The following is a 16283-nucleotide window of genomic DNA, read 5'->3' on the forward strand; positions in this document are numbered from 1 at the left end:
ACCGCAGACACTGAGCAGTTGGTCCAGTTGCTGCATCAAAACACAATTCACTATTTCCATCTCGAAAATAAGGTTTTATTGAAAGGCTGCTTCTGGCATCTGCTGTTCTGGGGACTAAAGCTGGGGACAATCTACATGACCTTCTCTGCCTGCACAGACTTGAAAAAGACAAGGTGTTGTCAGTAAGTGCTTTCAGCAGGTGTTTGTTTCCTGACTGAAAGACTGAGAACCACACACACATCAACTGTGTCCGCTGAGGGATCACAGGCTGCAGGATCTATCAAACCAACTGAGCAAATCAAACTCTTGTGGAAACTCACATGAGGGCGTTGGTTTGAAGGAACTAATATGCCAGTAGGTGGCAGAGATACAAGATATTTTCTGAATTTGAACAGATTATATTTGTGTTCCATTCTCCACAAAATGAAACTTTAATTTAACATATGTTAAGTTTAACCTACAAGTGAATCTGATTTGAACAGTGTTGACTGGCTCTTTGTAATAGTCATGCTCAGAGGTTGGAACATTGATTTTATTCAGTGTTGTCTGTAATACAAAAACATTATTTCTGTCTTACAACATCATGTTTGAGCTCGATTGCGCAACTAGAATTTAGAATTTATGACGAAAGAGTCTGTAAAACATTTCACTCAGAAAAGTCCCATTACATTAATGTTCAATATGTGAATTGTTTGGTTTATTTCATTAATGCCCTTCAGCGTTTGCTGTGTTTTAGTTTGAAGTATCTGTTTTTCCTCATTTGCTTTTTATCTCTACATGACTGTAATTAATTAGTTGATGTTTTATGATCTTTTATGTTCATAAGCTTTTTCATTGGCTGTTGGCAACATCCTTTTGGACTTGAGTCAGTTATCATTTCATACTACCCAGCGGTGCCCAGATTTAAAAAATGACATCTGAGACTGCGACTGAAGTCGGGTCGGATCAACTCCCCCTCAGAGTCCAAGTCTTCACTCCTTCTCACGCTGAAAGATTTTGGTGCTGACTGACCACAACTAATGCAGACAGATGTAGACTTTTCCTGACTGAGAACCGGAGCTAAAACTCAGGCAAGATCACCTTTCCACATCTTTCCCGTATGCTGCATTAAACAACAAGTGTCACTGAATTTAACACAGGCAAAGAGGGCCTGAAATCATAGTACTTAAATAATTAGTTAAGATGGCAGTCCAGGCAGGTCTTTGCGATATAAGTATTGCAAACAGTGACATTGCAAGTAATGTTTTTTAGGAGTGTTTCAACTGTCTTCAACTGGAACTGGGGCTAATCAAGATGGAGGAAATTACAAACAGCTTTTAATATCATCAATGCTGGCTCAACAGCTTGAGGCATCTGCTAGAAAGTTAATGAAGGGCTTCATCAGAAGAAAGTTTTGGAATGGGCCAGCTAGAGCCCACACCTGAATCTATCTGAAAATCAGTGGGGTGATCTACGGAGAGCTGTGCACAATCTATTCTACTCTAAATATTTAGAGTGTTTTTCCTAAGTAGATTCTGAAAATATTGTCCAGAAAAAATGTGACATGCTGATAGACTCCATCCCAAAAAAGGGACTCCTGTGATATAAATCAAAAGATCCTTGAAAAGTGTTAGTTTAAGGATGTGCAAATTTTTTCATGTTTATACCTCCCCCTAAAAGGTTTCAGTTCGTTTTGTCACCTGCATTATACAGGTTATAGGTCATGTTAAAGGTGGAAAATGATCTGAAATGATTTTGCATTTTAAAAGCATGGCATTCATCCATTTACATGCGTCTCTTTGACTCACTGTAGCACAGCATATGTGTAATCAGAGCTGTCAGCACAGACATATTTAAACAAAATGGAAAAGGGCTTTATCAGAGGATGCTGAGATTAAAAAAAGATTTTATTAAATCATTGCATCGGAGAGAAGTGCTTTCTAGCCGTTTAACAAACTGAGGTGTGTGTGTGTGTCCGTACCAGTGTGTGGGGGATGTCTCTCAGGTAGAATGAGGTTCTGGAAGTTGATGGCACACAGAGCCTCTGCCCCGAGCCAGCGGTCAGACACTGCCTTAATGTAGTACTGCGAGGGCAACGGCTCAAAGATAGGAATGGTGAATACTACGTGCTGAGGCTCTTTGGTCACCACCTATAGAAAAAACATTATACAAGAAGATAAAGATGACGCAATCTCCATATTCATGTTAGCTAAAGTCTAGATCCAAACTAACCTGTTTCTTCTGCAGAAGGAAGTACTCAGAGTGGTAGATATGATCATTGATGGGATCTTCAACCCACAACCACCATGGCTCACCCACAGACCCGTGGACCTGAACCATTGGCAGAAAGCAACTCTTCATTAGATGCTAGAGGCAGTATCTAGAACTGATCTACTTCCAAAACTGCTCCATCATACAAGACACTTTACAACGTCATGCACAAACTAAAACCAGTGAACAAGGTCAGATTACTAACATTAAAATAATTGCATAATAAAGCAGCTCCATTCTGGTCCCACCATTACAATCTAAAGGTTTCTCGTTAGGAAAGCAGCTGGTCAACATGGTGACACAAAAGTGAAGCCTGAGTTCTAAGAGGAGAGAAGAACAACAGCAGCCCAGATGGTTTCAAACTATCCCCTCGAAAACATTCTGGAAAAACATAGCAATGAAAATGTTGCCTTCAATCTCTGGAATGTAAAAAACTCAAAGCTGACCTCTAAAACTAGTTAGGGATGATCCAATGGACTAGCCAAACCTGAAAGTCAGGCTTGGGTTAACTTCAGGTTTGGACAGGACTAATGGTCCCATTTAAACAATGTTCTGTATTACATAAGGAAAATGACAGGCAGACCACAAAAAGTCACATTAAAGATGTTCATGGACTTCCAGTGTTTAGAGGGTTAATGCTGGCTGGCGTTAGTCTGATTGTTGCACCACATACCACTTAGATGATGACGTAATGATATGATCTGTGGAAACATGTACCATTTCTACTGACCACTGATGAATTATTGACATTATTGCTGGCGTAAAAGAACACCATCAACTGTTAAAATAAAAAAAAACTACACATCGCCCACATCACTCACTTCAAACGTGGGATGATCAAAATTTTCCCATGATACCACCTTCAGCTTAAGATTCACCAGCTGCTGATACTGAGCCTACATCTGATACTTGGGATTTTTACAGCACAGACTCACTACATACCACATGTATGTTAAAAGCAGTAAAAATCAATGCTGTGTATGTTTGATGCCTCCTATATGTGGAAAACATGTTGCTAAGTTCAATCAGTTTTAATAGCAGCTGTACTGCAGTACTGTTGACATAAAACCACAGCCAGTAGAGTTTAGTGTGGTCAATCAGTGACTGATATCAACCAATGAAAGCTCTTTGATCCAGACTTTGAGATCAGATTGGGAGATTATTATTGGGAGATTATTTCTAACATCCTGGTGCATATTTATACACCGTTAAACATTTTGTGTCTTTCCTGTTTTGTTGGATTAGAACCATTTCAGAATCAGATCTGAGGTTGGAACAATATATTCACAAGTCAAAGTAAATTCTTCTTCTTCTGCAAGAAAAAGACAGATGTACTGGGAATATTAACAGTTTTCATTCCAGTTAATAATCAAGCCTTGTTGTAAAAACATACTAAAATATTTCAAAATTTATGTTAGAATAACTGGTAAATATTAGCTTCTGGAAGCTGTAAGTTTCCAGGTGTTCCTTGGTTTAAACAGAAGAACCTGACTGATTCTTAGTCTCTTAGTTTTTATAATCCAAGGTTGTTTTCACACCTGAGATGTTTAGTCTGTTGAAAATGAACGGACATGGACTGGCTGCAAATGAACCGTAGAGCAGATTGTTTCTGGAGTGAAACTGATTCCACACGGCTACCCGATGTTGAGCCAAACTCCTTCCCAGAGCCAGGTTTGCCAGGTTGTCTGACCAAAGTAAACAAAACGTATGTGTGAAAATGCCACAAGATAAGAAGCAGTCAAAGACGTCTAGATGGCACAAAAAGATGGCATCTTTGGATTGTTTGGAAATATAATGGTTTAATTAAAGAATTCCAGTTTTTCCACTAATCACAACATATAGAATATGGTGTATTGTTAGAACAATTATGGCTCACCTGTATATGAAGCTGACAAAATAAAGGAAACTAATCCTTTCAATGCACTTTTCAGATTTTTATTAATAAAATATGCATAGTTTTCTTTCCACTTCAGAATTAACAGGACATAAACCAAATAAAATGTATTAAAGCTTTACAAAGAAAGACAAGGGGAATGAAAACTTTGTCAGCCACTGCCTTATTAGAAATGTAACGATTATCTTGACTGTGATATAGACCAGTGTACTTGTGTACCCCCTGAGCCATTCAGCTATACCCTGGGTACCCCCTCCAGTGTGGCCCAGAGGATTTTGGTGTTGGGGGGGGTTTAACAGAAGGAAAATATTATACACAATATTTATATATGAAGGAATGGCCTGGTCCATAGTTTCCTCTGATTGCAGCCTGTTTGAGCTGTCTACATATTTGACAGAACTTTCCTAAGGAAAAACAATACTGAAATGTTCTTTGTTCATCTTCTACCTACTGTATTTATATGCAATTTCTATATCGTTTTCTTTATCTGTTTTAGCTGACTCTCCATCATTCCCTAATTATAAATTTTTCTGTGTCTATCGCATCTTTTATGTTTATAAACTGACTGACTGCTTGATTACCACTCTTATAGAGCCAGGGGGATTATTTCACCCCGAGAGCCAAGCCAGGTCATACCTTTTATTCTACTGTGACTGGACTTTAGCTGCGGGTCAGGGTCAGGGTATGAAACACTTGGGCTATTTTGTGTACTTGAACCTGGGGCATGTGTACTAGGAGTAGGAGAGTTAGCCCTGCTGCTGGTCACAGGAGAGGACGTGGTGCCATCAAAACGAAATTCGGCGTGCAGATTATCCTTGCCTGCTTTCCAGCGGCATGTTTTTCTGTCCGCTGTCGGGAGTGTGTGTTCACCTGCTTGCGAGCCCACGTAACTTGACGCAGAATTTGAAGAGTGTGTTTTCATCCAGCTTGTTTGGGCATAGAAAGTAGAGTAGCGACGATACAGGGACAGAAATCACTCACGACGTGATCGAATAAAATGAGTTACATCAACTATGAAAACGTAGTATTACTACCTTGTGTGCAGGGCGGGGTGCCCCCCTTGAATAACTCCTCAATAAACATTTAAAAAAATAATTAGCAACAGAACAATTAACAAAAATAATATTCAGGCTACCTATATCAGTTTGTTTTCATCATTTAACTGAGCTTTAATATGTCAACTGAGCTTGCTAGTCCTTGATAAATTGTGATAGATCAGCAGATTGGAAATAGCTGTTACTTTTCTCTCTCTGTAGCGGACAGACACCCCTGCTTTAGTCTTCCCCACCTGTAGTTATTTTATTTCGCCTTTGTTGCTCTTTTGGTTGATAAAAGGTACGTTTCCACAACCCCCTGCAATGTGCTTATGTACCACTAGGGGTATGAGTACCCCCGGTTGGGAATCACTGATATAGACAACACTGAATGATGCTTGCATAGTGACGGCACAGTGTGTGTAAATAAGTCAGTGTGGTCCGTTTTCATCAGGGAGGAGAGCTCATGTGTTGGGACATGTGTCCTGGCTCTGCAGCCGGATCATAGCTAAGCCAACCAGTGTTCCGTTACCGCTCTCCCATGATTAGAGCATGCATTGCTAATCGGACATAAACATTCATCTTCATATTCAGTCCTGCTACAATAGGCTTCCTGTTCCCCTCAGATTCCATCACAAAGTTTGGACTGAGCTTCCCCTGATCCCCCAGTGGCCTGTCTGCCCTCTGAGGTGAGACATCTTGGCGAGGCCTGTAGGCATTCAGGCTCTCAAGCACAGATGGAGATTCCACGGCGGGAAGAATAACAAAGGTAGAAGCAGACTGTCTTGTAGTCTCTAATGAAATGTGGTCATGCTGTGCTACTCGAATTATTAAGTAGTTTGTGTAAATATCAAGTGGCGTGGTTTATTAGAGAGGAGGAGGAGAAAAACCCTGAGTATAAACGCTTAAATGCAGCAGCTGCTGTTAGCCTGGATTCACAGCATAATCCATCCATCGGAATTTGCTAACAATCAGCCCAAAAATATCTACGGCCTGAGTCCCTAAGCAATGATAGAGCAATGTTGACACAGCACAGCATTCTGTGGGTACACGAGGTTAGATGCATGAACAGGAGTGGGGTGACACATCCAGTGAGGATTTTTTTCTGAATGCCAGTGGGTAAAAAAGCTTTAGATCTTCAGCTGTACTAAAGAACATGTGACTGTGACCAAATTTATCAGGAGTTTTATTTTTGGAGATATAAGCTTTCTGTCCAATAGTGACAATATGTCAGCAATCAGCTAATCCAGAATTAGTGTGCGATGCAGGGAACCTCTATTCTATGACTGGTTATTTTAAAAGCCTCACACTAAGCAGCACCGACTTCATTTTACCTTCATGTCTTTAACTTTTTTGCTGCTACAACAGTGAAAGTCCCAGTGTAACAACCAATGAGGCTGCTGAGGAAAATTATATTGTAATTTTCAGAGGCTGCAGTGTGTTCTTCTCTGACATTGACTGCATCCGTTTCTGACTCATAATGGAGAACAAAATGGTACAAAACTCAACAAGCAAGCAACGCAGTACCAGGGGAAATCATTTACAGCTTATTTCAATTATTTGAAGGAAAATGATGCATGCATGTTAAAAGTCTTTCAAAAACGATAAATCTGGAAGGTGAGGAGTGGACGCACATATGTATTCCGCCCCCTTTTAATCTGATACCCCTAAATAAAGTGTGCCTCTGTGTAATTTAGAGAACATTAGTGAACAAACAGTCATAAAGACCAATGAACCCAGCAGACCGGTCAGGGAGGAAGTAGTGGAGAGGTTTAAATCAGAGTTAGGTTCTAAAGCAATATCCCAAGCTTTGAACTTCTCACAGAGCTCTGTTCAACCCATCACCTGAAACGAAGAACCAGGCTCAGTATGAGCCGCCACCTGCCACTGACTGGGACTTTGAGAAGACAAAGGGGGGCGAAAGGGGCTTCATTTCCGTGCAAAGAAACAAAACAGTGCATAAAGAAGTGCTCATAAATCAAGGGTCCCTAAGCTTTGTCGGACTTTTACTAAATTGAAACAAGTGGGACATTTCAGTTTTGGGGCACATGATGAAAATATTCTTTAGGATTTGACCTGCTGATCCCTGATCTGGAGCAAGGGAACCATGCAGAGCTAGTTTAACATTTTATACATTGTTTTATACTAAGACCTTTTTGGGTATTGTTACGAATTAAAGCAGTACAAAACACCACAAAAACCCAGTCACCCCTACAAGCTCTCTATTGAGAGACAGACCACCCAGGTTGGAAGTTAGTGATCTCATTAAGGCTATCAATACATATTAAACATATTATTAAATTATTATTTAAACTATTCTAACAATGTAAAAGAAACCCAGGTGCAGTGCGGTGCTGTAGAAGTTCAGCACGTGACCCGTATACAGAGGCTTCAGTCCTGGACGCAGCCGTCCCGGGTTTGAGTCCCGGCACCAGCGACAAGTGCTGCACATCTTCCCCCTCTCTCTCTGCCCCCATTTCCTGTCTGCCTACTTTGAATAAAAATACTGTAAAAGTAAAGGCCACTAGTGCCACACAAAAAAACACCAATATAATTTTGGTCGTGTCAAATCTTCTGCAGCCTTTAAAAGATCCTGTATTCAGCTTCATCTGTCCTCCATCAGAGCTGTGGATCTCTCCAGCTCCTCCCAAGTTACCACAGGCTTCTTGATCGTGCGTTTGTCTGGTTAATGCTCTCCTTGTCAGACCTGTCTCTTTCGATGGAGCACCATGTCTTCTGCAGTTGTGCTCTACTCTCTGTTTTTGTATAATGGACTGAACAGCGCTCCCTGAAATCCTGACTGCCTAGGATATTGTTAAATAACCTAACCTCTGAGGCCTCAAGGAACAGCTGCATTCATACTAAATTACTGCATAGAAAAGCATGCCACACTTTTCAGATATTCAGATTTATTGAAACCCTTCCACTTCACTGTCATGTACTACTTTGTGTTGTTCAATTGCATAAAATCCCAGTAAAATGCATCTTGGGTTTAATTGAACAAAAAGTTGAAGGGGGATGAATCCAACATGCTGTATTTCATGGATATAACATTACTGTAATTGATCTACCAATAACATGTAAAATATAAAATAAATGAAAATGAGAAATATTTGGCTGACCAATATCACACGATGAGGGGACAGAATGAGCCAAACATCTCAGACTGAATTCCTGAATTTATTTACCTGGTCATTCCAGCGGAAGTCAGGAGTGATGATGAGACGCACACGTAAAACACTGCGTGTGATTGGCTGGGTGCTCGCCTCCATTGTGAATGCAGGAATCTGGTGGACGCATTGCTTGACAGTTAATCCAATGTTGACATGGTGCAGGATGTGACCTGTGAACACCACAGCCAGCAATAAGCTCCTTAATATCACAACCTGAGAATTTAGTTGTTAACATTTAGAGTCTAAACAGCAATACAACTGGAGATATTCAACACAATACTGATAACGTCAGGAGACAACAATCATTCAATTTTGATAAATGGATAGACGACCCCAGCATGGCAAATCCCAATATTTTATATTTGAAAACTAAATGACTGATTCTATGTTTATTCATCATGAAACTGCATTGCTCCATGTCTGATGTATACTGTACATGTTGAGTAGAAACAGACTGGTGTAAGTGGCATTATGTTTTTACCAATCTCATCCTTCTTCATTTCCTTCAGCTTGTCCACAGTGAGCCTCTTCTCCTCCAAGCGGTTGAGAATGACATGGCTTAGGTTGGGGAACTGGCGGAGAGGATGGGCAAAGTCCCACAGACGCTTGTCGATCACCTTGCAAAGTTTGAGCAGTCGATAGGTCATGGCAGGCCAGCGCTTCCTCAGAGCGATCTCAAACAAAGCCCTGACAATCCGAGCAGCGTTCTGTGAGAGGGAATGACATCAGGAGGAAAACAAGCTCAATCAACAGAACTACACCAACTAAAGCCACACTTGTGGACAGTTTTCCTCTTCTTTTTAAAGGAAGCAAAAGATGTTATGCTAAACTTTCCAGCTGGATATGGGACAGAGGTAGAATGCAGCTGCTGCAGGTTGCAGGATCCTGTTCTCGGATGATTAATCTTGTTCAATCAGGAGGAGGTCTGGCTGGCCTTAGACCTGCAGGTGGCTCCTGCTGTACTCTGATGGATAACTTAAGTCATTTCTGGTGAGGAGGTCAGATGGTAGCACTTACTGATAAAGTGCTCGACTGTGGTCAGCTGTGATTGAGCTAGTCAGGTGTTAATGTGATCAGATTGTCTGCTGGATGCACTTGTGAAGGAGGACAAGTGAAAGCTGATGCCTGAAGTGGGGGCAGATCTAACACATCCTAAAAACCATTCTGATAATCCCTGTTGCACTGCTCTGATCTTCAGCCATGTGCCAGTGCCCCAGACAACCGGCAGTAATGCTGCAGATCACAGCTCTACACCCAGATCTAAGATTACCGGCCGCTGAAAGCTTTGTAGAGTCCAACATAAAACGCCTCCTCAGTGCGTGTACTTCTCTGTGTTAGTTCACAAACAAAACCATCTCTGGGATATTTACAAAGTGAGATTCTGGTTGAATTCAGAAACCACCGTAAGATTTCATTCACTTATAGTTCAGTGGAACCAGTCCAAATTAATCATTAATCATTATTATCATACTCATAAAATTTGAAAACATTATCAGTCTGAAATACATTAAAATCAGACTGTAGTCTGTTTAATTATAATCTATTTAAATGTAATACCAACAGAAATATATTGTATTTAAATAGGTTAGGATTAACTTTTCCATTCTAACCTCCATGTTAACTGATCCGTTACCGCTCACCTTTTCTTTTTCCTTTCCCTCTGCAAAAAAACAAAACAGCAGCATATCCATTACAGATGTGCTTCCTTTCTGTTGTACATTATGTTTTTTGAGTGTAAGTCATTAAAATAACCACTTCAGTTTCCTCTCAAGGGCCTTGCAAAAGTATTCACACCCATTGAGTTTTCCCACATTTTCTTCCATTAAAACCACAAACTTTAAAAGCTATTACTGGGATTGAATGTGACATGCCAGCATGAAGTAGAGCATAATTGTGAAGTGGAAGGAAAATAATGCTTTTACATTTTTTACCAATGAAATTCTGACAAGTTTAGTGTTCAAATGTATTTAACCTACTTTACTTATTCCTAAAATTTAGTATAAACGCAGATGTTCTGTTTCTGGCCTTTGAGGTTCTTTACAGAACATCAGAGAACAAAAAAGAATCATGAAGACCGAGGAACACAGCAGACAGGTCAGGGAGAACGTTGTGAAGAAGTTTGAGACAGGGTTAGGTTGTGAAAATATATCCCAAGCTGTGAACATCTCAGAGCTCCATCATCTGAACATGGAGAGAGGAGGGACCACCAGCAGACCTGCCAAGAGATGGACTTCCACCTAAACTGACAGGCGGGGAAATGAAAACATTAATCATAGAAGCAGCCAAGAGGCCCAGTGGAACTCTGGGGGAGCAGCAGATATCCACAGCTCAGGTAAGGGAACCTGTTGACAGGGCACTAAAAATATGGCCTTCATGGAAAAGTCTTGTTTGTACTTTGACACAAACCATGCAGTTGAAATCAGATGCTCTGGCTTACAAGTACAACTATGTGTGATAAAAAAAAAAGCTAACACTGCACATCAGCCTGAATGCACCAATCCTACTGAGAAACATTATGGTGGCAGCATCAGGCTGTGGATGCCCCTCTCCAGCAAGGACAGGCAAGCTGGTCAGAGTTGCCTGTGGATTTAATGACAGGTCAAACCTGTTAGACCTGAGATCAGGGTGGAGGTTCAACACATACATCACTTCCTCCTAGGCTATTTGTGTTACTCAATCCAATAAATCCCATTAAATACATTGTGGTTGTAGAGAGACAGAAATATTCAACTGGAACATTTGGAAGGCATAATAGAAAACATTGTTTGGTTTAACCACTGTGGAACTAAACCTTTCTAATGCTGCTGATACAACAGCTGAAGATAGTTCTCTATAAATGCTTACGTAGAAAAGGGCAGGTGTTATTTAGACATTTTAGGAACCATGATGATGGAGGCAGTCAGTCAGATCAAGCACAAGGATGTGCAAACTTACCACATATTCTCACTCTGTCTGTGGACACTGATTGTAGCAGATCATTTGGTGGCTTCTTGATCTAAGTTTCCACCTGCTGTTCTATTACTGTAAATCTACACTGAGCTCTCAACTCTCAATTCATCCAAGATTTGCTAATGAACAGTTTCCTTCTTTTTGTTGGGTATGACACCATGCATAGTTGTGAATGTGGGAGGTTACAGATAATCAAAATCCTCTGAACAAAGCTACATGTAGCAGTATCAGCAGCAGCTTCAGCAGCCCACATCTACCTGGGTCAATGAATCTAAGTCTGGCCATCAGAAGAGGGCGAGAAGAGTTTATGACATGGAGGAGGTGGGGGAGTTTTTGTAGTAGATAGAAATGTTTGTATAAATGTTGAGTAATGTGGTCCAAGTGTCATTAAAAGTAGGTATTTTGCTAGTGATAACTGATGACCAAATGAAATTCAAACAGCTGATGTTTAGATTTTGCATACCGTTAGCTTCATAGCTAGTCACTAAAGTCATATTTTGGCTTATATAACTGTCTGTTATGAGTCTAATGATTTGGAGGAATGCATTTGCTATGCAACAATGTGTCCCACCGCTAAAATGAAAACAACCTGTTGCGAGAGGATCCAAGATGGCGTAGAGACCAGAAGCTTCAGTGGCAGTTCTAGGGCAGATTTACCAGGGGGACCAGGGTGGGGCCCGTGTTTTTTCATGGGGCACAGAACAAAAGAATGAAACAAAACAACAAAAACAATAATACACAAAAAGAGCAATATTTCATTGTTTAGTATATTTAGTGAGCCAGAGTCACTTGCCCATAGAGAGCAGGATCTCCATGAAGCATTAGTCAATTTATGATAGTGAAAAATGTCAAGAGAAGACTGTCTGATGTTTAGATGTTATTCTCTGCTGAATGACACCACAGAAAGGTGGCACAAGCACCACAAAAACATGCAAAAAAACGTGGAGGCAAAGCTCCGAGGCAGCCATGATGACCGATGGTTAAAGATAGTTGAACTTTGACCGTGGCGCACAGTGATGAATACACGCACAGCCAACTGATACTGTGCGTTTCTGAATTCCCTGAACTTTTGACACAAGTTCAAGACTGTACAGGGACATTGGGAGGTCTTTCACAAACCGGAACTCCCTAAGCTACTCTCTGGACCAGAGGTTTTATGCACCCACAGCCTCATCTTTCATGCTGCTCTTTTCCTCCTAAGCAGTCACCCCAACCCAGCGCAGCGCCTCATGGCGAACAAACAGCCCGGGGGACGCTCAGCGTAAATGCGCTGAACCCAGCAGAAAGCGCAGCGCAAACCGCTCTGTCTGAAAGGCCCTTAACTCGGTAAATATACGCAAGAATATGGGTGGTGGGAATATATGAAAACCAACAAAAACGAACCAGATGCAAAAGACTCAACTTTGAAACATCTCGGAAAACGAAGCCAGTGAACATGAGGGCGGCACATCAGAGGAAATGGATGGGCAAGTGAACAAGGAGGCAATGCGAGTTGGGCTAGCTTCCATCAGTATGGGCATAAAAGACCTCAAACAAGAACTGCGGGCTGAATTGAGCACTCTAAATGATTAGTTGAAAAGAGAGATAAAAAGAAAACAGTGATCTTCGGCTGGAAGTCGAACGCAAGCTAACTGAACATGTGAACAAGCTACAGACACAAAACGATGGATCTGATAGACCAGCTGCGCTAGATGCAAGAAAAACTCACAGACCTTGAGGGAAGGTCAAGGAGGAATAATATCCGAATTTTTGGCATACAGGAGGACATGGAGGGAAGCGCGATCAGGAAATACCTAGAACTGTTGATCACAAAGCTGCAGCTGCCTGAAGGAACAGAGCTACACATTCAACGTGCCCACCGGGGCTCTCGCACCAAAATCAAGCCCAAATAAAACACCCAGATTATTAACGTTTTATTATCGTTAACTTTCTTAAGTTTGAGACAAAATAAATGTTTCCCAGAAAGGGTGAAAAACAAAGGTTCAAGTAGGAAACAAACAAATCTTTTTCGACCATGATTATTCTGCCGAAGTCTTATGGAAAGGGAGATCATAGACATCAAACAGGCGCTTAAGGAGAAAGGATTCCAGACACAACCAATAAAAAATGCAGATACACTGGAGTATGGAGAGCTGTTTCATTCAAAATTAAATAAATACTGATATTGATAAATTAATAAACATTCCATGAAATACATAAATATCCCCATGGAATAAAACAAAATAATTATGTTAAAAGACATTTTTATCTTGTTTTATTTAATTCACTTCAAGATTTATTTATTTATTTCATAGAATATTTATTAATAATTTATCAATAGCAGTATTTCTTTATTTATTTATGTAATATTGAATGAAACGGCTCTCCATACTGGAGTGATGGAGTGGAACATGTCAGAGCGCTGGAGAGGGCGCACGGGATATGAGAGAGCGGGTATATGCATCCATCCCACCAGAAGATGGCAGCACACCTGCGTCGGAAGGAGAGAAGAGAGGACCACCAGAGTGGCAGCAGGCCAAAAGACAGGATACGGGACATGAGACACAAGACAGCACAATGGGCCAGGGAGAGGCTACATACTGGGTTTATGGTCAAATTTAGTAGTCTCTACGAATGTAATGTTTTACCCAACGAGGAGTGGTTAACTGTCCTCTTTTTTTCTTTTACTTCCTTCCCCATTAGTTGGACATATCTAGAACTTAAGAGTACTCCAGATTTGGAGCTGACAGTGTGTCTAGGAAGGGGCTCTAGAAAGCAAACAGAAATTAGAAGAAGACAGCAGCTGGTTACTTCATACCATTTCTACCTGAATACTTGACAGCAGTCATTACAACTAATAGGTTTCAAGCCCTAAGCCTATTTTGGGGAAAACATGCATACTTATAATGAACTGAGTAAAGTTCTCCAACCACAAGGTCTATCTAATTATTTTCAGTTTCATATTAATGAGAACCCTTATGAGATTTGCTAGGATGTGTCAATATTAGTTTATGGGTTACTGGGAAAGAAGCAAATAAATAACTGAGGTTCAACTAATTAAAGAAACTCAAAACCTATTTCAAATAATAATTCAGGGCATGAATATTATATCTGGATGAAGGTAGACTCTGATAATATGAAGCAGATCAAAATCAAAAACGTTTCAGAACAGAAAATCCAGAGCAGGGCTCCAAACTGACAGTTGGGCACAATATGTTTCATTTGAAAATTCTCAAGTACAAAACTATATTTTATTTTGTAAATTACTACTGGTATTAAACACATTTACTGTAATTTCGTTTGATTTTAGGCATTACTTTAGCCATTCTACCCCAGCTTTGCTGCTTGTTAGCTTCCTGCTGACTGACTCGGCACTCACTGATCTAAACTGGCCAGTGACACCTCAGTGGAAGCAATGCTAACCTATTATAGTCAGCAGAACCTTCACCTAGCCTTCTCGCTGAGCAATAAGGTCGTTAGAAGGCTGTTCCCTAGGTCCTAGAGTCCGTTGGAGACGGCAGGAATGATTAGAGTGAAACGTAAGATAAATGTGGATTTATCTCTGGAATAAAACTTTCATGGCAAAACAGCAAAAGGAACGTTTGTTGTCGCTATTCGTTGGCTTCGATCTCTTATGGTTTGGTAGAGAGTGTTCTGATGTTGTAATCACTGTAGTGTCAGTTTTTCTTCAGATGAACAGGTTGTGTGATTTAGATAGTGTGGTGAAACTAGAGGCAGAAATGTCATGAGTCACACGGTGGTACTAAATTAAGTCGGATATTAAAAACTGAAGTTAATAACTATTTGTGTTGTGTTTGGAGCATGTAAAACGGCTCACATAGTCTTATATTCTAGGTTCTGCTGTTTAATTAGATGTGAAAATGATTATACTGTTATACCCTGATAGGGAAACTTGAGCCAAACTGGACTTCATATAACTGCATGAACTGGACCAGTTTGTCTGTTAAAGTGCCTCAAGCTAAAACTTGTTTAAAATCACCTCCCTTAAAACCATCTGTACATTCATCTCTATGGACAGTGTGATGTACTTTCATTTTAGTGGAAGGCAGAGTGATTGGGTGCTTGTGTTCTTATCTCATCCTTACCTGTGCCACATAAGAGAGGTCAGAGATGAGCGAGAAGCTCTCAACCTCTCCCCGTCCGATGTAAGTTTGCAGCAAAACGTTAACTTTGCCGTAACCATTCTCCACACCGCCCGATGCAGGCACCTGACAATAGTTATTCAGCAACTGGTCCAGCTCCTCCAACTCTTCATCACGGACCTGCCAACAGACACTGGGTTTGTAATGCTGAGACCTAACGGGGTTTAATGAATCAGCATCAGTTCTCCTACCTTTAATTGATCAAACTCCTCTGCTTTGGACACAATTCTGAGGATGTCTGCTTCGGTATTGTGACAGTTAAAATGTTCGTTGAATGTCTTCATGAAGGAAATGAAAATGGGAGTTAGAGGAGTTACAGTCGGACTCGCAGGATACATTTTACATTTAGTATCAAAGAAGCTGGCAATAATTGTAGCAACCAAAAGAACCTGATAGATGCATCAGCCTTCCACAGGAAACCTTAACATCCCAAAGACACTCAACTGATGAATAAAGTGTATCTCTCCTCTGTGTATGTGATGTACAGGTGTTGCAAAACTGTATACAGTTAGTGGGCTAGGTCCACCTCCATGGTGTTGTATCTGATGTAGAAGTGGCTGGCAGTCCTGCCCAGGTCTGTGGAGGCGAAGTAGCCAGTGCGCTCCTCAAAGCGGATCATCTTCGCCTTGTCCAGCTTCCGCCCGGTCTCCACCACCAGCTCCTTCCTGTACAGCTCCAAAGCTGGATCCATCTGAAACAAGGTACAAACATATTTCATGTTTTATGACTCAAATATCTACAATTACTGAATGCTTTGCTCTGTTTTTTATTTAAGTATCCATAACCATTTTATTTTTCCTCATGTTAACAGCAGCACAATCTAAAGTAATACATGTAAAAG

General features: G+C 40.7%; 1 protein-coding gene across 1 annotated transcript in view; it reads right to left on the bottom strand.

The window, feature by feature from the left end:
- Positions 1–16283, bottom strand: part of ascc3 (activating signal cointegrator 1 complex subunit 3) — a 301858-nt gene that overhangs the window by 53161 nt on the left and 232414 nt on the right. Inside the window, exons 18-24 of the mRNA XM_047360681.1 lie at positions 15969–16133; positions 15634–15720; positions 15386–15562; positions 8833–9058; positions 8367–8521; positions 2212–2310; positions 1961–2129 (exon numbers count right to left, since the gene is read on the bottom strand). Coding sequence (XP_047216637.1) covers positions 1961–2129; positions 2212–2310; positions 8367–8521; positions 8833–9058; positions 15386–15562; positions 15634–15720; positions 15969–16133 — 1078 coding nt within the window. The remainder of the gene's footprint in view (positions 1–1960; positions 2130–2211; positions 2311–8366; positions 8522–8832; positions 9059–15385; positions 15563–15633; positions 15721–15968; positions 16134–16283) is intronic.

Source organism: Girardinichthys multiradiatus, chromosome 3 (genome assembly GCF_021462225.1).
Source record: "Girardinichthys multiradiatus isolate DD_20200921_A chromosome 3, DD_fGirMul_XY1, whole genome shotgun sequence".
Taxonomy (NCBI): Eukaryota; Metazoa; Chordata; class Actinopteri; order Cyprinodontiformes; family Goodeidae; genus Girardinichthys; species Girardinichthys multiradiatus.